This window comes from Scomber japonicus, chromosome 7, assembly GCF_027409825.1.
Source record: "Scomber japonicus isolate fScoJap1 chromosome 7, fScoJap1.pri, whole genome shotgun sequence".
Taxonomy (NCBI): Eukaryota; Metazoa; Chordata; class Actinopteri; order Scombriformes; family Scombridae; genus Scomber; species Scomber japonicus.
In genome coordinates, this window is record NC_070584.1 from 887,703 (window position 1) to 914,719 (window position 27,017).

Genomic DNA, 27,017 nt, shown 5'->3' on the forward strand with positions numbered 1-27,017 from the left:
GGCAACATTGGTTCTCCCAGGCAACAGCACAGAGGTTGACTCACATTTCAGAGCAGCGGTGCACAGACACTCCCAAATGCTGTTCTCTTGTTTCCAAATGAATGGATGTTTGGCTTTATTTTTGGCATTTGAACATATATTTTTTGGCATTAAAAACATACACCAGGCCTGTTTGATTACAGGGAAAACACTCATCCAATAAACATCTAGTAAATGCTCAGTAAACATTGAGTACAGTTAGATCTAGCAATCTCCATTAAGTTGGGTGAGTTATTCAACCAATGCCAGACTATTGGGAGATTTGATTGGAGAACATACTGACCAACTAATCGACCAGGAGACTACACCCCTACTCACTTAGATGTCCCGATAGTCCAGCCACCTAAGGGTTTGTATTGGGATGGCCTTGGTAGTCCAGTTTAGTCTGAAGTCAACATGGGTTGTCATCATTCACTCCTTGTATCTGGAGAGCCTGGACAGCCGCACCTGACTTTCTTTTCCTCTTCAACAAGTGATGTACTTAAATCACACAATGATTCTCACACTCACTGAGAAAGGCCAATGGTCAAAAACTCTGGAAAAGCTAGCAAACGCACCTTGAGTTCATTTACCGCAGATATGTCTTCTCAAGGTCAAGAATGAATCTCTAAGCTCAATGACTTGAGACTCGACTCATACCTGTTACAAAAGACTTGCTCTGAATGTAATGTAGTATACCAGCCAAAACAATAAAGTGGAAGGGTGTAATAATGTCTGCTGGTCTGTTGAATACAGACTGTGACCTGAGCTTGACAGGCGCTTTCGAATCATAGACAGCACATCGTCTACGTCCATTAGACTAGACTGCGGTTAAATTGATTCACCTTAGAAATAATGAGTGGGAAGAAGTGCTAAGAGTGTGATAAACCAGAGAAACTACAGGCGATGGTGTGAGAACATCAACTGGGCCAACTAGCGACTGAAGCCAATGTGACTTGTTCTATTTTTGTGTACAAGTTTGATTTAGTTCCAAGTATACTTTAGTTTACACAGCAAACTGTTTTCTCTATTACTTCCAGCATTTGTTTGTTTCCATTTGGAACACTATACAAGAAAGAGAAATTACCCAATTTCTTCTTTTTAGATTAGAACTACACAACATGGTCAATCTAGGCCTGTTTGACTCTGTTGAATCAATTGTCTGGGGAAAAATTGCATTTTGTGGTGGGAGCTATAAAGACATTTTACTCTACATTTCACTTCAATAGTTTGAGCTGTTTACCTCATAGGAACAAATAGATTTTTGTGGGTTTAGGCTTAACGTAAGGTTTGGGTAAATAATGTTGGTATTTTAGTTGGTATTTTTATCCATAGAACTCTATTCTCAATCAGCATTACTACTGAAATGTTTTTTTGGCAAAGCAGTGGAGCCCCAGCTGCTCCAGTGGCCATCATTAACAGACTCTAGCCATACAGGGAAGCTCCCAGTTTAATTGAGAGGGAGGGTGAAAGCAGGATGAAGTCTGTATCTTTCAATTTCTCCGTCTATCTACCCCTTCCATCTCCATTCTTTGGCACTCTCAGGCGAGTACGCCCAGCTTCGTCTGCGGATTGGCTCCCTGGCAAGCGGAATCTACGAGGTTCCCATCATGATCACAGACTCTGGCAACCTTCCCATGTCCAACACGTCCTACCTGCGGGTCAAGGTCTGCCAGTGTGATCACCATGGAGACTGTGTGGACATGGAGCGAATCATCGCCGCTGGACTGGGCACCGGAGCTATCATCGCCATCCTCATCTGTATCATCATACTGCTTGGTGAGCTTCACACACACGCACACACACACACACACACACACACACACACACACACACACACACACACAAGCAGGAAGTAGATTGTTGTAGAGGCCATTTGTAGGATAGAGCTGCATAATGCTGACACTGACTGATACTGGAATAGAAAGGAGGCATTCAAACATAACAAAACAACGATTTCAACAGTCGTGAAGCATTTTAAATTGTTTGAAAGTATGAAAACATGATTATAGTGTTTTGTAACAGTATTTTCTACCATGACTTTACATCTTATGAAAGAAAGAAACGACTGCACATGAAAACAAAGATGAGATATAAAGCTTTTAACATTCTGTTGCTGTAAGGAGTCAAATCATATTAAATCTACAGCTGTTGTGGAAAGCTGTATGAAAGCCTGCTCGCTAAACCTGAAACACAGCTGGTAAAAAGATTCCACTGAAAGAATAACAACAGAACAATAGAAACATCTCTAACATCAGTATTGCGAACCCTAATCCCAACCCCCGAGGCTGGTTTTACCAATTGGGCAGAGTGGGCAACTGGGAGTCCCACACCTTCAGGGTCACCAAAAAGCTCCCACTTTCACTTTGGCTCTATTCATTGGCCATTTGGTTATTTCTAATTGGTAAGGGATACATTTGAACTAAGGTCCTACATTTATGTTTCAGCCCTGTAGAGAAAAAGTAGCATCATTTGGAAGCTCTCGCCCATCAGCTAGGATAACATTGGAGTTACGGCGCCCATCTGAACCGCAGCATCTCTGGTTTATTGCATGTTGCTCCCCATCTCTCTCTGTCCACTCATTTCCTGTATGTCTCCACTGTTTTTGTCCAATAAATGCCTAAAACATGAACCAATATAATGACCAATGTAATAACTGAGATTTTGTGGAATGAAAGTAGGTCCAGTGTAGCGGACACAGCATCAGTACTGCTCAGAACATCATCTGGTCAGAGTCACCTTTGACCCTGAGATGAGTAAATTGGACCAGGTTTGATATAGAGACTGACATGGTCTCTCTCCTGTTCTCCTTTCATAAACACAAATGTTGGTATGAGAATGTTTACTTAATGTGAGAAAGTGTTACACTGATGTTATGTTTACATTATGGTGATAATCAATTATCTATCATGGAATAAGTAGAATTAAAGCTGCTAGCAGCGATGAACGGGCCCTCGTCCTCTACGCGCGTACGTAGACGTTTTCATAAGTAGGCTTTTACTTGACGTTGCATGAAGTGGTGAAATATCACTTCCTGTGTTCACTATGTGGAGATAGAAAACAGCCACTAATCATAAGTCATGTTGTAGTGTATGATGTGGAGAACACATCCTGTAAATTTCATATAAATCGGATAATGTTTGTCATATGAGACTGACTTCCTGTGTCCAGTAGGTGGCGCTGTGTATATGAAGCAGTATTGATGCATTGATGTGTTCAGGGCGGGACCCTCTACATGCATGATCAATTTGGGGTAGATGGGACAATGTCTGTAGGAGTTATAAGGACTTCCTGCTTCATGGCGAAGCATCGAAATTGTCCGCACAGCCACGCCCAACAGGAAGAAGTCATAAAAAAGATTTTGATAACTGGTGTTATGTCTTAGCTGAGTCAATTTCAGGTGTAAATACTTAAGATTATGGGAGTAATTATTGAAAGAATGACGCAAGTGACTTCCTGTTGCCAGTAGGTGGCGCTATGACTGTCACTAAATATGAGACTGTACATGTGTTCAGACCAGGACACTGAACAAACATCTGAAATTTGGAAAAGCTCAGACCATGTGGAGTCAAGTTATGAGGGTTTGAAATTTCATGGCAAGACATTATTAATCATTTTGAATTATAATTTGCTACACCAGCATGGCAACAAATAAGAGAATAACTAAAATGAATGATCACATTATTACCCAATCTCTCTGTTTGTAGACCCACGTCCTGCTTCAGCTCACCACAGTTACATCCACAGATTAATAGCAACATCTCAGATGTGTTCTTGGTGCTCTTTGGTTTAATCCACAAATAAAGTGGTTTAGATCATCTTGACAATCTGGCTGTTCACGTGTTACCTTATATATTATTTTTTTCTAGTGATGTTGCCAGAAAACTGTTTCTTCTGAAACATTTAGTGATTTACTTTATATTGTGCTCACATGATACATATTCCTCAGCAAAGTCATGTTTAATCAAATCACTATAATGTGACACACAGGAAATACTGGGGCCAGCCTACTTTACTCTATGGGCCATGGAGCCTGACCCATACTGGATTTTAGGGGCCGATACCAATATCAGGGATAAAATAATGTTATATGTACAGAATATATACATGAACACACTTTTTTTTGGCAATGATACACTTGCGACAAGGATATGCAATGGAGGCTGTGATATTTTAATGTTTAACTATAAACACTGAAACACTGAAACAGTAAACTATACACACAGGACAAAATAACATGCATATATAAAACTTGAATAAAGAAAAAAGCATCAAAAATACATCAAATGTTGCTTATATAACTTTAAAAATATATATATATCGGACAACATATTCTCAGATACCGATATATCTGTGATAGGTCAATATCAGCTGATAATATCGGCTAACCGATATAGTCGGGCTCTAAACTGGTTGATCATCGTGTGTATCACTACTGTACTACCAAAGTGCAAAAAGTGCCGAGCAGCATTTTATTTTTGCACTAACCCAGCCTTGAAGAGGAAGTCAAGGTATTATTTTTACTCTATTATCAGAATTTAAAGACAAATAAACTTTCTCCCATTGGTGGCAGCCAGCAGCTACAGTAACATCAGTCACAGTGAACAGAGCTTGTTTAGTAAAGCATAGGTTCACCATGGCAGAGATCCCAGCCTCTAATCCCCCAAAGTGTGAGTGTCAAAACCAGTTGCAGTTTCTCATGAATGATGTGCTTATTAACAAGTAGCACTTCATGTATTTTGGACACTGTGCATACGAGCCCTTATGAGCCACTTCCTCATAATAGTAATAATACTATATCACCAGGAGTGGACAAACAAAGAAACTCTCTGACTGAGTGCTCAGCTGAGACCATGATGAATGGTTATGAACAAGTAATGGCTTTTACTCTGGTGGGATTTACTGTATCAGACATTTAATCTAAAGTGCATCAGATTGGGAACTTTCTTCTGGAAGGCTTTTCAACTACTTGTTGGGAATGCAATAAAATCTGAGGAAAAAATCACAGTTTCATTGTTAATATACATGAATTTATTTCACAATACTACGGCTGAATAAAATCACACGATCATGTTTGGAGGCACATCGGACACATCGGAACGAGGCCAATCGTGGAGTCTGGCACAAGCAGCCGTCTTGTTATTTGAAATAGACACGATGTGTTGTCTGTTGTCTGTTGTCTCACTGAAAGGCTGAGAGGAGCTGCTAGCAGCCAGCAGCCTTCCCCTGTTGGTTTCACTGAGAAACGTTACTAATGGTGACAAGCCATTCTTCAAATCGCCTCTCTAGGGTTTAAATTGTCTTCACTTGGAATTTCACTCAGCGTTCCTAATTTATTTTGGCCTTCGCAGGTAGCAGCGTGTGGCTTTACAAACACATGCACGTGCACAACTGAGCTCCCCTGCCTCATCCATCCGCACCGATAAATACGTTAAAGATTCATAGAGAATTTCAAAAACCACCCGTCATTTCAAAATAAGAGCTGTATGCTACTACGCCGTTCTCTAAAATACTAACACCTTATGAGAGGATTTCATCTGCTGCCTGGTGTTGAACTGTGACTGTCTACACGCTACTTAAAGGAGAAGCTTTGCAGTTGTGATACAAATCTGGCATTAATGAAGGTGAACAGGGTCTCCTGGAAAACAGGCTGTCAGCCGATAGCGTCTGAATGCAGAGCTAATCGAGAAAAAAAAACAAATGCTGTGAGATATGGAAGATAAGAGTGTTGCAATGTAGGAGCATTAGTCAGTAACATCAGAATTTTCATGAGTGTTTCCAAATGTTGAGAGGTTTTAGAATCACACGGAACACTGTTTAAACAAGCCTATAAATGGTGTTGGTCCTCCCAAGAGCATTTACTGCCTAAATAAACATCTCACGAAACACAGAAAGGGAAGAGCTGAGCTGATCTGGTTGTATTTTAAAGGGTTGATTTAATTCAAACCTGATCACATACCAATCCTTTCTGCTGGTGCCTCAAAGCTTCTTTCAGCAGTGTGTGAATGTGAAGATTACTTGGTAGCAGCAGCGTGAGAGTGGCTCTTGGGTTTTAGACCTTCAGATGGGACAGTAAACAGATCTGCTGAACTCTGACATGATGAATTCATTATAGAGTCTGTTTCTTTTCTTTCTTATGAGAAAAGAGCAGCATGCAAAACACTCACATAGCCTTTTTATCTCATCTCAGTTCAATGTCCTATCAGCTTTCACTATGTAACGTTAAATACATGAGTAACTTGGCAACATATCAAAGATCCTCTTAACGAGGTAAGAAACTCTACTCTGCCAGTTATTTGCACATGGTTATGGCGTTACTTTTGTGCCACATTAGCAAGAGAATTTCCAAGAAAAGTAAAATGATGTATTGTGTATAGTGTTTCATTTCATTTGTGTCAGTTTTTGAATTTCTCCCTGGGGGATCAATAAAGACTTTACCTTAACTTACCTAAACGGCAGAAAATAGTACAAACAGTTGGATAATACACTCAACTAAATAGTACAGACTGTTGAATGTTCTTCAGATACTAAATCTAAGTGTTTATGTTATTGTTTTCTCTCATGTTCTTTGGAAATCCTTCTGTCTTCTGTCGTTGCCTCTCGTGGAAGCAGCCTGATTGGATGTGAAACAGCCAATCAGAACTGGCACAAAAATAACACCATACACAGTGTTTGTTGATCCAACATCTCTGACAGAGTGAGACCTCCTCTCTCCAGCTGATTGCCTCATGTTAATGTCAGCAGTCACATTCTCCAGTTAAACTTTCACTCATGTGTGATCAATCATTTAAACTCAACTTGATGGTTTTTAATCAGTACTCAGCACCATCTGTTATTTTAATGCAAACTGCATTTAACATTACATACTGTATTTAACATTACATACTGTATTTAACATTACATACTGTTTTTAGCCCTTACATACTGTATTTAACATTACACACTGTTTTTAGCCCTTATATACTGTATTTAACATTACATACTGCATTTAACATTACATACTGCATTTAACATTACATACTGTATTTAACATTACATACTGTATTTAACATTACATACTGTTTTTAGCCCTTACATACTGTATTTAACATTACATACTGTATTTAACATTACATACTGTATTTAACATTACATACTGTTTTTAGCCCTTATATACTGTATTTAGCCCTTATATACTGTTTTTAACATTACATACTGTATTTAGCCCTTACATACTGTTTTTAACCCTTACATACTGTATTTAGCCCTTACATACTGTTTTTAGCCCTTACATACTGTTTTTAACCCTTACATACTGTATTTAGCCCTTACATACTGTTTTTAGCCCTTACATACTGTATTTAGCCCTTACATACTGTTTTTAACCCTTACATACTGTATTTAGCCCTTACATACTGTTTTTAGCCCTTACATACTGTTTTTAACCCTTACATACTGTATTTAGCCCTTACATACTGTTTTTAACCCTTACATACTGTATTTAACCCTTACATACTGTATTTAACCATTACATACTGTATTTAGCCCTTACATACTGTTTTTAGCCCTTACATACTGTATTTAGCCCTTACATACTGTTTTTAACCCTTACATACTGTATTTAGCCCTTACATACTGTTTTTAGCCCTTACATACTGTTTTTAACCCTTACATACTGTATTTAGCCCTTACATACTGTTTTTAACCCTTACATACTGTATTTAACCCTTACATACTGTATTTAACCCTTACATACTGTTTTTAACCCTTACCAGGGCTGTACGCTTACTTTTTCAAGTGGTAGCACTGGTGCTAGCAAGTTAAAAATTTTAGTAGCACAAAGAAAAATTCAGTAGCACACCCGGGTGGACCGTTAAGATGTTTATTGTTGTTATTTGATATCAGAAATGATTTGTTAAAAAGCAATAAGAACAGGTTCTTTAACAGTACAACAACAACAACAGAACAACAACATCAGAACATCAAACTTAAATTTGAGACACAGACTGTGGCCACTCCTTGTAGTTCTGGAACGTTTAGATGAGGAAAGCCAATGGATAAAATTATCCAGGCAAAAACTGGTCAGATGTCAAAATACTGTATTGTGATAAAAGAGTACACTTTTGACATTACAAAAAATATGATTTAAATGTTTTTTTCTTTGCTTTTTATCCGAAGCCACATTCAGGGGTGTGATTGGGGATTTGGGGGGTGATTGAGGATATATGAAGTACACCGTGTATGTTACATACAAGTTCAGAACCCGGGAAATATATACAGTAGTCCCTAGTTACCCGCGGGAGTTACGTTCTAAAAATAACCCACAATAGGCTAAAACCGCGAAATAGTCAGCTTTATTTTTTGTACAATCACCATGGATTTTTAAGGCTTTTAAAGCCCTCAGTACACACCTTATACACTTTTATCAGTCAGGTATTAACATTTTCTCACAGTTTCTCTTGTTAAAACACTCAAATATATATATATATATTTGTATATACTACAGTGTATACAAATATACAGTAAACGATGCAATTCATCATATAAATGATTATGATGGCTTTTAGAAATAACGAATTCACTTTTAACGATCAACCTACGAGGTTGGACACATTAGAAATTATTAATAGTGACTCGCTGTAGTTCTTAAATATTTGAAATGACATGCACAGTATACACTTAGAACTACAACTCCCATTGAGCAGTTCTACCAACACAAATACTACTTTTTTATACTACAGTACTTTTCTCAGTGCATGATGCCTGCCTGCGCAGCTCATTCGCACATGTGCGAGTGTTTACATATTTCTCTTCGCACAGGATGATTTTTATTCGCAAATGCGACGAAAACTGTCGCACTGTACAGCCCTGCTTACATACTGTTTTTAGCCTTTACATACTGTATTTAACCCTTACATACTGTATTTTACCCTTACATACTGTTTTTAACCCTTACATACTGTATTTAACCCTTACATACTGTTTTTAACCCTTACATACTGTATTTAACCCTTACATACTGTATTTAACCCTTACATACTGTTTTTAGCCCTTACATACTGTTTTTAGCCCTCACATACTGTATTTAACCCTTACATACTGTTTTTAACCCTTACATACTGTATTTAACCCTTACATACTGTATTTAACCCTTACATACTGTTTTTAGCCCTTACATACTGTTTTTAACCCTTACATACTGTTTTTAGCCCTTACATACTGTATTTAACCCTTACATACTGTTTTTAGCCCTTACATACTGTTTTTAGCCCTTACATACTGTATTTAACCCTTACATACTGTTTTTAACCCTTACATACTGTATTTAACCCTTACATACTGTTTTTAGCCCTTACATACTGTTTTTAACCCTTACATACTGTATTTAACCCTTACATACTGTTTTTAACCCTTACATACTGTTTTTAGCCCTTACATACTGTTTTTAACCCTTACATACTGTTTTTAGCCCTTACATACTGTTTTTAACCCTTACATACTGTTTTTAGCCCTTACATACTGTTTTTAACCCTTACATACTGTTTTTAGCCCTTACATACTGTTTTTAACCCTTACATACTGTTTTTAGCCCTTACATACTGTTTTTAACCCTTACATACTGTTTTTAGCCCTTACATACTGTTTTTAGCCCTTACATACTGTTTTTAACCCTTACATACTGTTTTTAACCCTTACATACTGTTTTTAACCCTTACATACTGTATTTAACCCTTACATACTGTTTTTAACCCTTACATACTGTTTTTAACCCTTACATACTGTTTTTAGCCCTTACATACTGTTTTTAACCCTTACATACTGTTACATTTATTTTGGTTCTTTTCCTGATGTGACCCTGAATATACAAAAATGGAAATAAACTGCATATTTTTATTTAGCTGTTACACATTTTTGTATATTCTATCAAATGTTCTCTTGGAACATAAAATAGTGATTGTGAATGTCTTTTCCCCCCCATAAATAAATAGAATACACTCTTCATTAAGAATTCATCAAACATTTATTAATGACTGTTAATGAATGTGAATTGTAATTATGAGTCAGAATATGAACAGTATGTAAGGGTTAAGAAGCATTTCATATAATCTGCTGCTATAGAATATATTCATCTTTACTTTGATTCAGTATTTTAGGCACAAATATATTTTCTCATTTTCAGGTTGATGTTAAATGGAGCACTGGACAGCTGTGTCTTTGTAGATAAACAGAAGCATCCGATCAGATTCAGTCTCAACAGATGCTCGTCATTAGAGGACTTTGATTTGGATCCGGGCTGAAGAAACCTCATTAGTACATCCCTCGTTAACAGCATTACCATAATATTTCATAAAAACTTTCATACTACTCAGAGGATCACTACTAATATGAGCTTTCTTAATCACCGCTGTGTTCAGCTTCACTTCACTTCATCACTAATGTCCACATAGACATGAACTCTGCTGTAGAAATGTGTGACCCTACTGATTTTTAAGATTCTGCTACACATCACGGAGGTTTTCTGCACAACACATTCCTGCTCGTCTCAAGGAGAATTGTTTTGAATTGCATGGTTCCAGATGCTGTTTTGAACTCCCCCCCTGTATTAAACATCTGTATGTCCTCTGGTCCTGCAGTGCTCGTGCTGCTGTTTGTCATGTGGATAAAGAGGAGAGATAAAGAGCGTCAGGCCAAGCAGCTCCTCATCGACCCTGAGGATGACGTCCGAGACAACATCCTCAAATACGACGAGGAGGGAGGCGGAGAGGAGGACCAGGTACAAAAACACACACACACATATACCTGTTTTTACTACCTCATGGGGACTCCTGACTGGGTGATGTCCTGTGGTGTCCAGCCTTTCTAAAGGGTCTAGAGACGTAATTTTAACTCCTAAATTCAGGAGGCTGTTGAATCCAATGCTTGTGGGACGAGGAGTCGGTCCCCACGGCAAAAATCCCCACAGGTTAGTAATATGTCAGGTTGCAGTCCCCACCAGGATAGAAAAACGCACACACACACACACACACGCACGCTGGGAAAATAACAAGACAATAACACCAAGAAGCCATCCAAACAGATCGCTCCTGCTGTGCAGTCTTTACAGTTATTTAATCGTTACGTCAATTCTGATTGGCTGAGCTGACTATAGGTTAGCGTTAATATCTGATTGGTGGCTCTGTCTTCAAGCTTATCTTTAATGCCACTGATGGTCGCGACATAAATCAGCCTGGAGCTGCACTTCCGTTTATCAGTGATAAATACACACAACATCCTTTTTACAATTCACACCTCCCCCTTTACACACACACACACACACACACACACACACACACACACACACACACACACACACACACACACACACACACACACACACACACACACACCCACGTATCCTCAGAAAAATAACCATAAAAGACACATGATGTTACCACGCAGACACGCACTCCTCTCCTCTACACTTTTCAATCATCTGTCCTCCAGCTAAGATTAAGTGTACTACAAAAGAGGACCTCAAAACAGGATTAATTGCTTTCTGTTGGAGAACAATTTCCTGTGTCCCTCCACACAACTTCTCTGCCAGTGCCAAGCGAATAAGCTGCTCCGCACTCCTGCTGGAAAAATGTTTAACCCTCATTTACCCGGCCAACTCGACTGAAGAGCGTGCGCAGAGAGTTCCACTGTACTGCTCGAGAACGTACACACACCTGAAGTGCCGCTACACACCCGCAATTCTGTACCGACGGTCACATTATGCTGTGTTTGGCAGCTGTAGACGTTCTCAGCTCTTACAGAACAAAGGCTGAGATTGTATTTCTAAAGGCAACATTCAGGCTGGCAAAATTGGATTTTTTTTTCACTTACTAGCTTTTTTCAGAGCTTTTCAACCACATCTCACAGGTTAAATCAGCAGATTGAGGTAAGATTGTTGCGTGAATGCTAAATGAAACATTTGATTTGTGCTGCTTTACAGATGCATCCTGCTTATAGGAGCTATTTAATACACCTTACCTAGGGTTATAAAAAGGAGCAGGAAAACCAGCTTCTGTTTCATTTCTTTTCATTTTTATGTATTTGTAAGGACAACACACCTTAATCACAATTTCTGTTAATGTGTTAGCCTGACAGTTAAATGTTGTGAAACCATGAAATTCTTCTCCGTCTCAACTAGAGTCTGACCGATACCGGCTGATACCAATACCGATATTAGACAGTGAAAAAATGATCATATTGATATATTGACCAATAATATTACATGTACAGAATATATAGACAAACACATGATCCCTCAAATGTAATGAAGGTATGATATTTTACAGTTTAACAATGAACATTATTATATAAAATGACATCAGTGCAGTGAAACACTAAACTTATCTAGAAATTAAAAAATTAGAATGAGCTAAATTCTGTTTTCTTTTGGTTGCCATTTTTTTATGTCGTTCTTTTTCGGTTGCCAGTTTGTGGTCACTGAGCCTGCACTTGGTTAGAATGTGTATCTGCTTTCTATCTCTGACACTAAACTAATATTCTGCCAACTCATCATCTCCTTTTAGAGCCAGATAACATCTAATCTACTTTGACTTTCAGTTTCTTCTTTCCAATGTTTCACATAGCTTTATTTACATTTATCATTTAGTTCACTCTGATTGGTGTTTGGAGAGCATTGTTGGTGTGAGACTGGTCGGACCGTGTCTGAGAGGGGGGAGGGGCAGTTAGTCTCTGCACCAGCTGGCATAGGGGACTCTTTTCTGGGCTCAGCTCTTGGGTTTGGAGAGTGTTGGAATTGAGGGTGTCTAGAGGGCTGGATTTAGGGTGATTAAAGAATGTGAGTGCTCTCTATTGAATGTTAATTATCAGTGTGTGCTCTACATGCATTAGTTTGTGTTTTTCTAAGTGTGAAATGCATGTAACGATTCTCCAACTGGAGTAACTGATTGGCCCCTATACTTCACCACCATACAGCTAATGAGAGGGATGACACTATCAAATAGTTATAATTTATAAATTATAACTTTTAATAGCATTTAGAGTATGTCTGTCACAATAGTTACATTATGGGCTTACCGTACAATAACATAATTATCAACATCATCATGTCTATATATGGACTTATCATATGATACATGGACATGACCAAAGATCATTATATCAATGGTATAAAATTATCTTCAAATGACAATAATATCATGTATCGTGATTATTTCTGAGCCAATATATCGTCCAACAAAAGAAGTTATGGTGACAGGTCTAATTTAGAGCTCGTCAAGCTCTTTCTTTTGATGCATTCACTGCCATGTTTAAACCCCCAGATGCTGTTATGTTTATGGCAAGGTAGGTATAACTCAAACTGTGTTCAAGGCTATGATTATTTATGCTAAACTGGTGTTTGTTCTCCTCACATCTGGAGCATTTTCGAAAAATCATGACATTAGTTTTCTTCTTATTTACTGCCAGAGCCCACTTCTAACAGTACTTTTCCATTATATCCATCTGTTACTGTAGTGCTTGATCAGTAGGAGACACTATATCAAGATCACCAGGATAAAACAGATACTTCACCTCTCTGTCTAGGAGTGAGAGGGCAGGAGCAGCACATTGATCCACCTGAACAGCAGCTACATTCATATACACATTAAATAAAGACGAGCACCTGTTCTCTGGCTTAAGAATTCAGTTTGTTCTTCTCCAATTTTTAACAGCACATCTTTTTTCCAAATACATTGATTCAACCACATCATACCTCAGTGTAGAAGTTTGTAGTAGAGCCTTTCATGCCAAATAGAGTTTAAACTTTCTTTAAGTCAATAAAACAAGTGAATATCTCTGGTATTCTTTTATTTAGAACACAGTAGAATAATTTACCCAGACAACTGCTGACACAGATGCCATGGTGGTTACAAGGGTCTGATGATTCTCCACCCTCATAAATGGGGGAAATGAGCCCTTTGCACCAGAGGAACATCCTGACAGTAATATGATATTGAACAACTTCAGTACTGTGCCCTGCATCTTGTAGGGTGCTTGCATTTGAGCATTTCATTTTTAATGCTTTCTGGACCACAAGCTATTTCTTTGGCAGGGAGAGATTTTGTCTGTGTGGTCAGTTCTTGTGAGTTTTTCTTTTATAATACATTGATCTGGAATAATTCGATTTTTTGTGGTATTTCTTTGTACACATTTTCCAAAATGTGCTCTCCAGATGTCCCTATTTATGGATGAGTAATGTTTGCGGTTGCTTTGTGTTGAAGTTGTTCCACATATCCCAGAAACGATTTTGATCAATAGCATTCTCAATATCTACAAGTTTCATGTGGGTAGAATTTAGTTTTTTCTTCCTAATTGTACGTTTATATCTGCTTAAAATCTCATTGTACACAATGCATCAGGCTGAGTTGTTTGCTTGGTGATGTTCATTTGCTGTTTTTCCTCAGCTAAACCATTTAGCAGCATTTTGCTTTTTTACAGGCTTCCATTATTGTGTTGTTAGGTCAGCTTTAACAGCTGACTTTGGAAATATCATATTGACTTCATCTATGGCCTTCTCTGCACCAACTCTGCTTTGGGCATGGCTGATAATATTCCGGAGCTGTGATGGATCTCCGGCGTACCGGTGTGACTGCGAGAAAATAAAAAGGGGTTCGCCCAGATCTAACAGATATTTCTCTGGATCCAAGAGAACCACACTAACAATAGGACTACTAGCCAATAGGAAGTAGGGCGAGATTTAGATTTTGACAATCTGGCAGGCGCTTCACATGCCGTCGAAAGTGATCCCCATTCTAGAGACGCACCGCAACTCGACAAAGAATAAATGGCGCTGGGCATGGATAGAGGAGGTGGGTAGCGATGGCAAACACCATAGGGAGCTGGTGCCAAAAGCTCCGGCAACCAGGGGCATGTTTCTGCACGTTGTGTGCAAGGCGGCTGATGTATGGAACCAGTGGCGAAAAAGTGCTATCACAGCATGAGTCAGACCCTAGTTATAAAGCAGCTGTCGTTTTCTGAAGTAAACTATATTTGTTAGTTTTCTGTTTTTAGATATTTGTATATTTCCTGTCAATTACCTCACTGTAACTGCTTCAAAACTGTATTTAAAATGAGTGGTGCATATTTTGCACTTATGTTTAAAAAAGTGTCAGTGTCCTTGTTCGTGCCCTAGAGTCAACTGTTAGGCTAGTAATCAAATCTTTTTCGAGTACTATACAGTACACCTACTGACCTTTCTTTGTATTGCTGTAGTATAATCTGTAGTCAGAGTATGCTAAGAGCAATGTGACAACATGGAAGATAAGTGGCAAGATAGTTAAAAATGTTATTTTCAAGTAATGTTATATATGTTATATATGTTATGTGGGGAGGTGCTATACATAGCACCTCCCCACCTGTCCCCACCTCCCGGGGCACGGAAAAAAGTTCAGGCTCAGGATTTTTTTCCACTATCAGCCCTGTATGGGGATATTAATTTTGGTCATATATTGTCATTTATCAGATCAGATGAGTTCAAGGCCATGGTGAATTTGTCTCCACTGTCTGGAGCCCATCTGTAAGTAGGATATAAATAGGATGTTTGTGGTCTAAAAGGGTGGAGTGTTGTCTAATAGTGAGAGTGGAGGAGTCCATGTCAGTGACTGCATAGTCTACTACACTAGACCCAATACCTGAAGAGTATAGGGCCGTTTCCACTGCAGGAACTTTAGGGTAATTTTACAGGGCCATGACTGTTGGCACGTCTCCATAGCAGGAACTCCCCTGAAGGACAATGAGTCACTGCCTCGGGTATGTACTCCGTGTGGCCCCGAAAGTCCACGGTTGGGCTATAGGTTGACTTGGTGCTGATTGGGTATACTCAAAGCGGGATGTTACATCAACAGAAAGCCCCAAAATAAACTGTTACAGAATGATTAGGTCACCTCCAGAGTCTGGTGAGTCCTATCAAGGTCCTACTCTGCAATGGAGACACAACTTCCTTAATGGAAACAGGACTAATGTGAATCTCCCTAGAGTCCCTTTTGGCCTACTGTTAACAGATGTACTACCTACCTGCCACTTGATTATGATTTATTTCTGAGTCAAGGTTGTTCTTATGGCTGGTAATTGGTGACGGTTGGTGCAGGGAAACCAACAGATTCATGTTATTGTTGCCCTGTGGACATCTGGTTCAGAAGCAGGTTTTTCAGGGCCTGGAAATAGGAGATTTCTGAATGGACAGTCTCAAAAATGTCTCTATCAAAATAAGGAAAGAAACATCTACTAGGAGCATATAAATATCAGAGGGATATTGATCCCTATCAGTTATGCCCAGGGATTGATCTAACTTTAACCAAACATGTGATTCACCCTGTTTTACTGGTGAGATCTCCTTTACACCACACCAAGATGTCCTGCTGATGTTCTGCCCTTGTGGATGTTTTTTTTTAGTTTCACAGAGGACAGCGTGACTTCATTATATCATGGAGGACACTGAGTGAGTAGAACATTTTCGACACCGTGTTTCTGTCAACGTCTTTGATAGATTTCCTCTTCTCAGCTCAAAGGTTAAGGAGTGCTCTGAGACTCTAAATATTCCAGCAGTTTGTAGCAAATGAACACATTAAAAAACAGTTCAAATGAAATTGTTAGATAAATGTGAAAACACCTACAACTATCTGCATATTAACAATACTAAATCATATAACAGATTATATGGAGGCACATAGTCTTTTAACTAATACTTCTACTGCTCTAACTACTACTATGGCTACTTATTATTTTTTACCTGCTGTCGTGGAAATGTTGTGCTCTTGGTGAAGAATGAAATAGAGACTTCTGCCGGCCGACAAGGTTTTATTTTCTTTGCAAAGAAAAGGTCAATCCACAAAACATGCGAGCAGTTTCTGAAAGAAGAGAGACCCCGAACATTGGGAAACATGAACATTTATACCTGAGGGAAAGGCCCACCTCTGGGGTGTGTTTAAAGTTCTTTATCTGCTTTGGGGTCGGCCTCTTACCTAGGGTGTGGTTCAACACTTTTTGTCTCTCGCAGGTATCGGCACCGACCCCCTGAGGTGTGAAATCAAGAGGTCTAGACAACCTAAATTAAAATACACAGGGTTTGAAAGGGTATCTCAGGTAATAGAGATGCAAAGGAACTGAATTTACAATTACAAGGTCTAGACAGCCTAATTTAAAATACACAAGGTTTGAGTTGGTGTCTCAGGTAATAGAGATGCAAAGGAATTTAAAGGTCTGACAGCTTGGTGAGAAGGTGGGAGGTTGGGTAATTTACAAAGGAGTTGAAATTACTATTACACTGCCATGGCATTTCCATGTGTTGCTGATGCTGTAAAGGGGATTGGTTGCCAGGGGCTAAGAAGGGGGAGAGTAGTCTTGTCTAGTTGTGCTTGACAGTGATGAGGTGGTGGGTGCCTGGGCAGTGGTAGGTGTAGGCTGAGCTGTTGTGTCTCCTCACAGCAGAGGGGGTGATCATGAGCAGGAGGTCTGGAATGGCTTCTAAAGGTCCTAGTAGAGGAAGGAGTGGAAGGTCTGGTGTCTTCTAGGGTCTTTGCAAATATCTCCAACTTATCTCTCACGTGCTAATAGTTAAAAGGAAATTGGGCAAGGGGTTCATCCTCTGATTTCTATATTAAATGTCTTGGATGACATGAGGAGGAGTATCTGGTCTAGGCAGCAGGGTGGAGACCACAACCTTTGCAAAAGAAATGTCAACCAGTGACTAGCTACTAGAAGCTAACCCTAACCCTAACCCTTATACTTGACCTTAAGTCATTATCAAATGCTTTATAATGTGTTAGGATTATTGTTCTAAAGCATTATGAATGTTTATGAGTGAACTAGAATATAGCACATTTTAAGTATGTCTGTAATTAAATACATTCATCATAGAAAGTGTTACCAAGTTCTTCTTGGTTAGTGACTCCGCCATACTTCATTAGTTTGTGATATTATTATTCAGGAAGGGATTCTGTTCAATTTTGTATATTAATGATATAATTTTCAATTAATTTAATATAGTTTCGGCTGTCAGAGTTGCTCCAGTAATGTACTAAAAAAGAGAACAAGCTGTTTCCAGCCAAATTACCAGTGATGCCTATTATAACAGATGACTAACAGATGATTAAGGTTTATGGTTTAATTAAGGTTGTTCTTGGCCTTTTGGCAAATTTCAGGTTTGATTACAGAGCTCTGTTTTACTCAAAGTAAAAAACAAATGAAGCACACTCATGTTGTTCAGTGCTTCATAACGTCAGTCAGGATTCTAAAGGCTGACTCATAGGTTCAAACTTTCAAACAATAATTGTCACTCAACAGAAATTAAAGAGTCAGATGACATTTTCAAGTTGTGCTTTGATGGAAGATTGCAGTCATCTCCATGGTAACCAGAAGCTATCCTCCAGCTGGCTTTTTCAGTTATACTACATCATCCACACTGAGACTAATTAAGTAAGGATGTTGAAGTTATCTAAAGTTACAGACCAAAATCTCAATAAGAAGTTTAAGAGAAAACTGCAATTTCCATGACGACATTAGTAACACTACCCGATCGCACTGTGTGACAAATATGAAAGTGTCCAGACATAACTCCATGGAGCTCCAGGAGCGTGACATGAAAGGGAAGTGTCGAATTACACTTTTTTTCTGTCGAGCAACACTTATCTAAAGTGTCGAGAGACCTTCCATAAGTCAGTAAAATAAAATAAACTAAAATAAGTAGGATGATGAAATAAAACTAACTGGCATGGACTTTTGATCTCAAGACTAAGACTTAAATCTGAGATGAACTGATGGTGATGTGTATCTCATGGAGTACTGTTGTGAGAAGTGTTGTGGAGCAGACAAACAAGTAAAGCTAATGTCTCTTTAGCAATGTCAGCTTGTTAAGACATTAAACCAAATCTCACTTAATGGTAGCAGTCTGCATGAAGAAAGTTCAACTCATTATCTATTATTATAAAACGACCGCATAACTCAGGTTTGGGTTTGTGTTTTTGGTCAAGTAAATGTTATTTTCTGTGTTCAGACTGTGTACACAGTTCAGTACATGAAAGGAAATACAAGGAGCCTTGATGTAATCTCTGCAGTAAATATGATAAAGAAAACTAATAAAGGAAAATCAAAGTTTGCTTACAGTAACACAGGCCTTGGATGGTGTCGGGAATCTATTTGATTTGATTTGATTTTTATGTTAGGGGTTTTTTTTAACCAGAGTCTTTATTTGTCTGGAGTTAAGCCTTAGATAAAAAGCAGACTCAGTCCCAGGAACACACTCATGCTTTAAGCATGCTAAGCATGACAAATACGCCTTATTAGACCTTCATTCACTCACCTCTAATCCTTACCTATAACTAATACTACTTTAACCTCAAAGGCTTATTAAAGATTACATAATGTGAAATGAAATGTAAATGTCTGTCCTTCTGGAGCAAAAATCATCAGAGAGGTTTGTGATAAGTAGAGATTCAGACACAGTACAAAGCCTGTGGACACTTTTCTCCAGAGACTGCTGCCATTCAGCAGGTGGAGGTTGTGTTGCTGTTTTAAAGGTCATCCAACCTGAGGGCCTCATGCACCATCACTGCCATAACATCCATCTTATAAACTCATGTGTGAGAAGGGGCTAGTAATAGAATAAAAGTCTAATGCAATCTCAACTCACTGCCTTCATGTGATGAAAACGCTGCAAAAGACAAAGTTTGACCTTTTTATTTTTGGTTAAACTAATCCAAAAATGCTGTTTATCTCTGTGTGTGTGTGTGCGTGCGTGTGTGTGTGCGTGTGTGTGCGTGTGTGTGTGTGTGTGTGTGTGTGTGTGTGTGTGTGTGTGTGTGTGTGTGTGTGTGTACAATGATTCACAACATGTCATTTCATGTTGTTTTCTAATTGATCAAAGAGAATGCATGTTTTCTTGCAAGTTTTAACCTATCTTGTAAAACTTACTAGAGCTCGACTGATATATTGAATACAGTCTATATGTTGGCCGATATTTGTTTTTAAGTTTTTATAGGCAGCATTTTATGTATATCTAATCATTTTTCCTAATTCCAGTTTATACGTACATATACCCAACTTTAATGTCAATTCTGTATGTAAATGTAGAAATGTACAGTACATATAGAAACACAATTTAAATCCTCTATTTGTCCTGTACATGTAGCAGAATTGACAATAAAGTTGACTTTGATTTTTTATTAATTACATACCTTTGTCACTAGTGTTTGATAACCACATGAGGCAATTATTATAAAAGATGTGTTTATGCAGATATTCTTTATATATAACATTATCAGCTGATATATCGATATCAAAAATCAGCATTAGCCCCAAAAGTCCAGTATTGATCAACTCTACTTTATATACTTTATTTTACTGCCAACTAAAACACACCATAGTGTTTCCCCACCTTCCAGGCAGTCATTGCTTTCTATTCATTTCAATAAAAGCATATAATACTTATAAACACTGAGTTTGGTCATTCACCATGAATACTATCTGCTTGTAATAATGTGATAAAGCAGTTATTGTGAGCCCATGAACAATGAAAGAATAGACTGATATTACAGGAAACTAATGACAGGTTGCACACTGTAAGAAAATACCATTACAAGTGTTAAATATAGAGTCCTGAATACATCCTGTCAGGTTGTAGCAAGGTTGTAGCAGGGTCCTCAGCAGCTCTCCACTGAAAACTTTTTCTGTTTGGTCGGCTATTATTGTGAACAAAGCCCAAGGTCAGTCCACAGCATGCCGTTATTGTCCTGGAAAGGCTGCTTTAGTCCCATTTTCCCTTAGAGACCAGAGAGCATGAAATAGTTTCTGGATGGTTGCTGGAGTGATTTAGCTACTACCGTTTAACATGAACCTCCCCCCTCCTCCCCTCCCTCCCCCTCTCTGCCCGCTCACTGTGCTGATATGGTGTAAGAGAAGGTGAGAGACAGACTGCGGATGCTAATTAGACAGCATTAGAGTGTGCTTGACTCCTCCCTGAGGACGGATGATGTAGGAGAGATGGTAGACGTTGCATCAGAGGAGCTCTTTGCCCCTTTGAGTCATTGAAATTCTCACTACATCAACTGTTCAATACAGCTGGAACATAAAGGTAGTGAGCGTCAAGTTATAGCTCCATTCCCTGTTAGTGTGTGTGACTGAGTCCAGAGGCGACTAAAGCTACTACCATTACAGCTGGATTTAGGAAGAATCCATTATTGTGCAGTTCTAGGTAGATTTGTTGGAGTTTGGTTATGAAGCTGAAGCCAAGAAAGCTCATTTTTCTCATTTAGTTTTTACAGCAGCTCAAATGTGCTGCCAAGAACAGATTATGTCTCTTTATAAGTAGAAGTGTTGAAGAGTTGTATTCATGTTTGAAGATGATGCAGACACTGTGTCTCCGTACTTATAATAAGGTGCAATTTAATATGAAATCAAAATGAATGAACAAAATAAACAGGATCAGGATAAAAATGTGCTCCAGTGGTTTGAAGATTGTTTGAAATTGATTTTTAAATATGTAGTTGTCAAAGTTAATGTGGATTTAAAAATAGCAGTTCAGTCACTACTGCCAAAATATGAAACAATAGTCTATTAAATCTATCCCATGGTTTTTTTGTTTTTTTTGTTTTTTACAAATCTTTACAGAATTTAAAGAGGAAAGTTCAAGGATAGATTCACAGTTGTTTAAGTCTGAGAAAGATATGTATGTGATGTTCTTCCACATTAAAGGAGTATTCCACCATTTTTTAACATCAGTGTGTGTTTCCAGGTGTTGAGGAGAACTGCTGCTTATGTGTGAGCTTTGTTCAATCTGATACATCGCCTTGAGTGTCGGTTGGGGCTGGAAACTACAAGATTAAAAATGAAAAGTGAAAAAAAACAGGGGTGTGGAATTAGAAAAAAAACAGTGAGGTTAGCCTAGCTTAGACCTCTGTAGCTCCTCATCTCTGCAGTCGAGGGAATCGAGTTAAGTTGCATTGTGGGAAATGTAGGCACCAGGTTTTGACATTCCAGGTCATCAAATGTCAAAATGTCAAAATGTCAATGTCATGTATAATATAAAGATAAATATAAATTTTTAAAAAGTATATACATATTTGCCTTTTTTTGTTATCAAAATTAAAAATAAACTTAAAAATCCAGCTTTAGTTTAGCTTAACGTCATATGGCAAACAATACCTGTGTCCTTTGGCTCACATTTCCTAGTGGTTATGATTTCTGGAGGAATTCTGGAGTCAAAACCTTTTTCTGGAAAGGATGACTCACATGGATTTCCTAGCAATCACTTCTTTTTCTTTCACACAGTCTTGGCTCTTAAAAGCATCACCATGCATCATCTTGAGTTTTAGGGGCAATGTTGCGAGTTTGAAGTCAGTTAAATGTCCTCACAATTAATTCTGTGTGTCTTTGTGTGTTTGTGTGTGTGTGTGTGTGTGTGTGTGTGTGTGTTTAGGACTATGATCTGAGTCAGCTGCAGCAGCCTGATGCTCTGGAGCCAGAGTGTGTGAAGGTGGGGATCAGACGTCTGGATGAGAGACCCCTCCATCACGACCACCAGTACCCCATCCGCTCTGCCGCCCCCCACCCAGGAGACATAGGAGACTTCATCCACGAGGTAAGACAGCACAGTGTGAGAGTGTGTGTGTGTGTGTGTGAGTGTGTTGAACCTCTCCAGGCCACATTTTTTGGTGTAAAGATTCAGTGTAACCACAGCAGAGGAAGAGTTTCCCACACTCTCTGACTGAGATTCAATCTGTTCACCCAGATTAAATTCAGGTGTCGGTCACATGCACTTCTCACTGCTCAGCACAGCAGAAAGTGATGAATCACAACTCGAGTGAAATACAAACGCTCTGTGGGCCAGCAGTCAGTGAACGCAGCGTTGAGAAAAAGCTGGATTTGCCCAACGTCGGATCTTTTTGCTCCTCTCATCCTCTTTTTTTTCTATCCTTTGGTATAAAGCATCAAAGAGTAGCCAGGATGTGTGCAGTTTACCTCATCACCTTACAGGATTTGGGGATATTGTAGTTCAAACACTTTCTTTTTTTCCCCCTAACAGTTGCTCCTCGCAGCTATTTGGAGCTAACTCACTGTAACATTCAAACGCTTTGATTGCACTTCATTAAAAACACAATGCTTGTATATTCAAACATAGAAATGCAGATGTAGAAGCTCAGTCACACACAGCCTGCTCCACTACTATGAAGGAATACACAAGTATCACGTATGTGTGATGACTGGTTGGCACATGGACACACACTATAACTCAATTTTGTTAAGGAAACACACTCACACACACTGTAGCTATAGACAAACAGGGTCAGAGAGTACAGTGTGTGTGTAATTAGCTGTGTTAGTGGCCAGTATTAGCCGGCCTCAGACCTGGTCACAGCCTGGATGTCTAATTGGAGGTAAATCCATTGAGTTTAGTTAATCCTGCAGACTGGCTGCAGGCCATCTTCCACTCCTTCAACAAACAGTTAGAAGTATTTTAGAGTCTTCTACTTTACTGTTAAATCCCAGGTTTGTGTTTTTTCAAGTCTGTCTTAATGCAATACTGATGTATCATTATGTAAGGTGGAAATTACCTCCATATTCACCCTAAAGCTGTTCTCTGTAACTCCACTGTAAGACATTAGGGGTAAAAATAGAAGCTAAAATCAGGCTTAAGGCTGTATTCAGAGGATATGACTGGATTTAGTTAACTCAGACTGCTGAAGCGACACTTCACACTTTGTATATACAAGCTGCTATTTGTAATAACTTAATATAAATATGATTTAAAAGAAGCAAAAAACAGGATCTTCCACTTTTTGGGGTTGGAACAACTTCATAGAGCTTCCCTGTCAACACAGCTGCTGTTTAAACATTAGAACAAACTGCAGCTGCCATAAGATGATGTGTGTGGTGTTTTGGTTATGATCTAGAAGGCCCATTAAGATATTATGAGACTAAAGCAACCAGATATTTGCTACCAATATGATATCTTATCATCTGAACTGTATCACACACTGCTGGGTATTATATGTGTGTGTAGATGTCATCAGTAAAGAACCTTCAAGTACACTGAAGGTTCTTTACCGCCTAGGGGCGGCTGTGTCTCAGGAGGTAGAGCGGTCGTCCAATTGGAAGACTGGTGGTTCGATTCCCGGCTCCTCCAGTCCACATGTCGATGTGTCCTTGGGCAAGACACTTAACCCCTAATTGCTCCCGTTGCTGTGCCAACGGTGTGTGAATGTGAATGAATGGTCAGCTTCCCTCCTGATGAGCAGGTTGGTATCCTGTGTGGTAGCTCCTGTCATCAGTGTATGAATGTGTGTGAATGGGTGAATGACATGTGATGTAAAGAGCTTTGAGTGGTCGTAAAGACTAGAAAGGCACTTTATAAGTACAGTCTATTTACCATTTACTTCAAACTAGTTCTACTACTCGTACTGTCAAAAGCTTGTATAGATGCTGTTACTGAGCTGTCAGGGTGGAGATGAGTTTGCTGTTGGAGCAGCTGACAGCTCACAACAGAAGTCTAACTTGGCTACATTTAGTTCAAACGTTCATATTTTGATAAATGGTTCGCATTTCTACACCTTTCTGTCTTCTGACCACTGAAAGCTCTTTACACTTCATGCCAACATTCAGCCAGTCACATACAGGTGGCAGAGGCTGACATGCAAGGTGCCAACCTGGTCACACACACACACACACACACACACACTCTGATGGCAGACAGCCTTCAGGAGCAATTTAAGGTTTCATATAAATTGCCCAAGAACAGTGGAGAAGCCTGAGCCAGAGGATGGACGTGCTCTACCTCTGAGACACAGCTGCTCACTGTGAATAAGGGAAAAGAAGAGAAAGAAAGGAGGAAACACAAAACTGAAAAGAAACATATTGCCTTCATACTGTATATAACATTGTTACAAGAAATACAAGGGGACCCTTTAAAATGTCCACGCTACGGAAGAGTGTTAGCGCCACTGAAAAAAGAAAATAGAATTCTGAGAAAAAAAGTCAGAATTTTGACTTTTTCCAAAACCTAAAAAAAAAAAAAATCTTTTCTGCAAAATGTCAGAATTCTGACTTTCTGTGAAATGCATTATAAAATGTTCACAACACACTGTTATCATTAACAAAGTCAGAATTTTGAGAATTCTTTTTTTCAGTGACCCTAATAATCTTCTGTGCCATGCACCATACATATAGTACCCCTTTTTATACTATACATATATTGCACAATGCATACTTTAATACATATAATACACATGGAGGCCACTATTATACAATCATCTATCTATCATCCACAGATACACAAGTTCAACATGTTTAAGGGGCAAATACCAATTCATTATTCTTGTATTCTGAATTATTAGATTACATTTTCCCACCTATTCATTTTTGCTAACATGATTTCATAGATTAATCATGTATATTACAACTTTCTATCCTTCATTTTGAAGCATTTAGTGTCTATATATGTTATAACAGCATCTCTTGGACAGATTTTCTCAGTAAAAGTATTGAAAAGGTGAATTCTTATCAAATAATACATGAATGTAGCAGTTAGGTTCCACCACTCTGAGAACAACGTGTCTGCTTCTGCCAACAACACACACATTTCTCTCTACTTGATGAATCTGGGCCACACACTCAAAGGCGAGGCAAAAAAAAAAAAGCCTGCCATCATAGCTTCCTCCTGGCCAACCGCCTCCCCGTCTCGCTCCAAGAATCTCTGTCTTTGTAGTCTCGACACAATGAAGTGGGATAACACACACACACGCGCACATACACACACTTTTTTTTTTGGACAGTCAGTCTCTCCTCGAAGCCATTCACAGCGTTTCGCTTGTTTATAGTCATGAAAAGTGACAAAAAGTAGCTGCAGGAAGAACTAATAAAAGGGAGCCAGAGAGAGGGGGATGGGTGTGGCTGTTGGATTGTATGTTTGAGGGGAATTTACACTGTTAGACAACCTGACAAGCACTTTAGTTTGAAGCCTACTTTTATCAGACTGAACTAGACTGACTGGACTGTTAAAGATAATAAGAGTAGAATAAGAGTGGAAGCGCTGACTCGTCACTTTCTGGCTCAGCTCCAGAGAGAAGGTGAACATCCTGAATGTGATGTCATCAACTGTGAGTGTGTGTGACGCTCAGCTGGATGAACGTGACTCTCGGAGTTAATCGCTGAACTCTTCCTTTAACCGGGGGGGGGGGGGGGGGGGGGGAGATAAACGTCTTCCGTTTCTGAATCGGAGCGGTTCCACGGTGGAGGCGTGAAGAGTCATCATCTTCTGTGCGCTATCTGCTTCCATATTGTTTGTGTGCACGAGCGTGTGTGTGAGTGTGAATGTGTGTGTGTGTGTGTTTTTTGGTCGGGCTTGCATAAAGACATCTGCCAACCGGAGCTATGAATAATGAGCGGGAGCTGTCAGACATGGCAAGCTGATCTAGACAGCTTAATCCTTCAGACATGACAAGCCGATGCCTCTCCTCTCTCTCTCTCTCTCTCTCTCTCTCTCTCCTCTCTCTCTCTCTCTCTCTCTTCCCGCGTTAATTCTTTCCTCCCATTGAGTTTCCCAGTGACAGGAACGTCTTCAGTCAGACGACAGACCAACATTTTCACAACTTATCAGATTTATTGCTTTTATTTCTAAACATGGGGAGCAGTGAGGAAGAGGAAGAGGAAGAGGAAAGAAACATCATTTTCTTGGACTGGAGAGAAAAATGTCTAGATGTTAATTTTAGATGGAAGAGGAACAGGTTGAAGCCCTTAGAGTGAGGTCATAGAAACTGTGCATGTGACTACCGTGTGTGTGTGTGTGTGTGTGTGTGTGTGTGTGTGTGTGTGTGTGTGTGTGTGTGTGTGTGTGTTCAGGCTGCTGGGTAATCTGCTGAATCTCCTCCTAGAGATAGAGGCAGCATCTGTCCAGCCTGACCCAAATCCTCCTCTCTTCTACGCTCCTCTATAATCCCCCCCCCCCCCCCAGCACTCCCTACTGTCCATCTCAAAGCCCCCCCTCTCACCTCACACACACA

The 27,017-nt window shown here is 39.2% G+C and overlaps 1 protein-coding gene across 1 annotated transcript in view; it reads left to right on the forward strand.

The window, feature by feature from the left end:
* LOC128362413 (cadherin-2-like) overlaps positions 1-27,017 on the forward strand; it is a 120,475-nt gene that overhangs the window by 87,246 nt on the left and 6,212 nt on the right. The window contains exons 13-15 of the mRNA XM_053323154.1: positions 1,564-1,797; positions 10,632-10,771; positions 22,439-22,600. Of these exons, the coding sequence (XP_053179129.1) occupies positions 1,564-1,797; positions 10,632-10,771; positions 22,439-22,600 (536 nt within the window). The remainder of the gene's footprint in view (positions 1-1,563; positions 1,798-10,631; positions 10,772-22,438; positions 22,601-27,017) is intronic.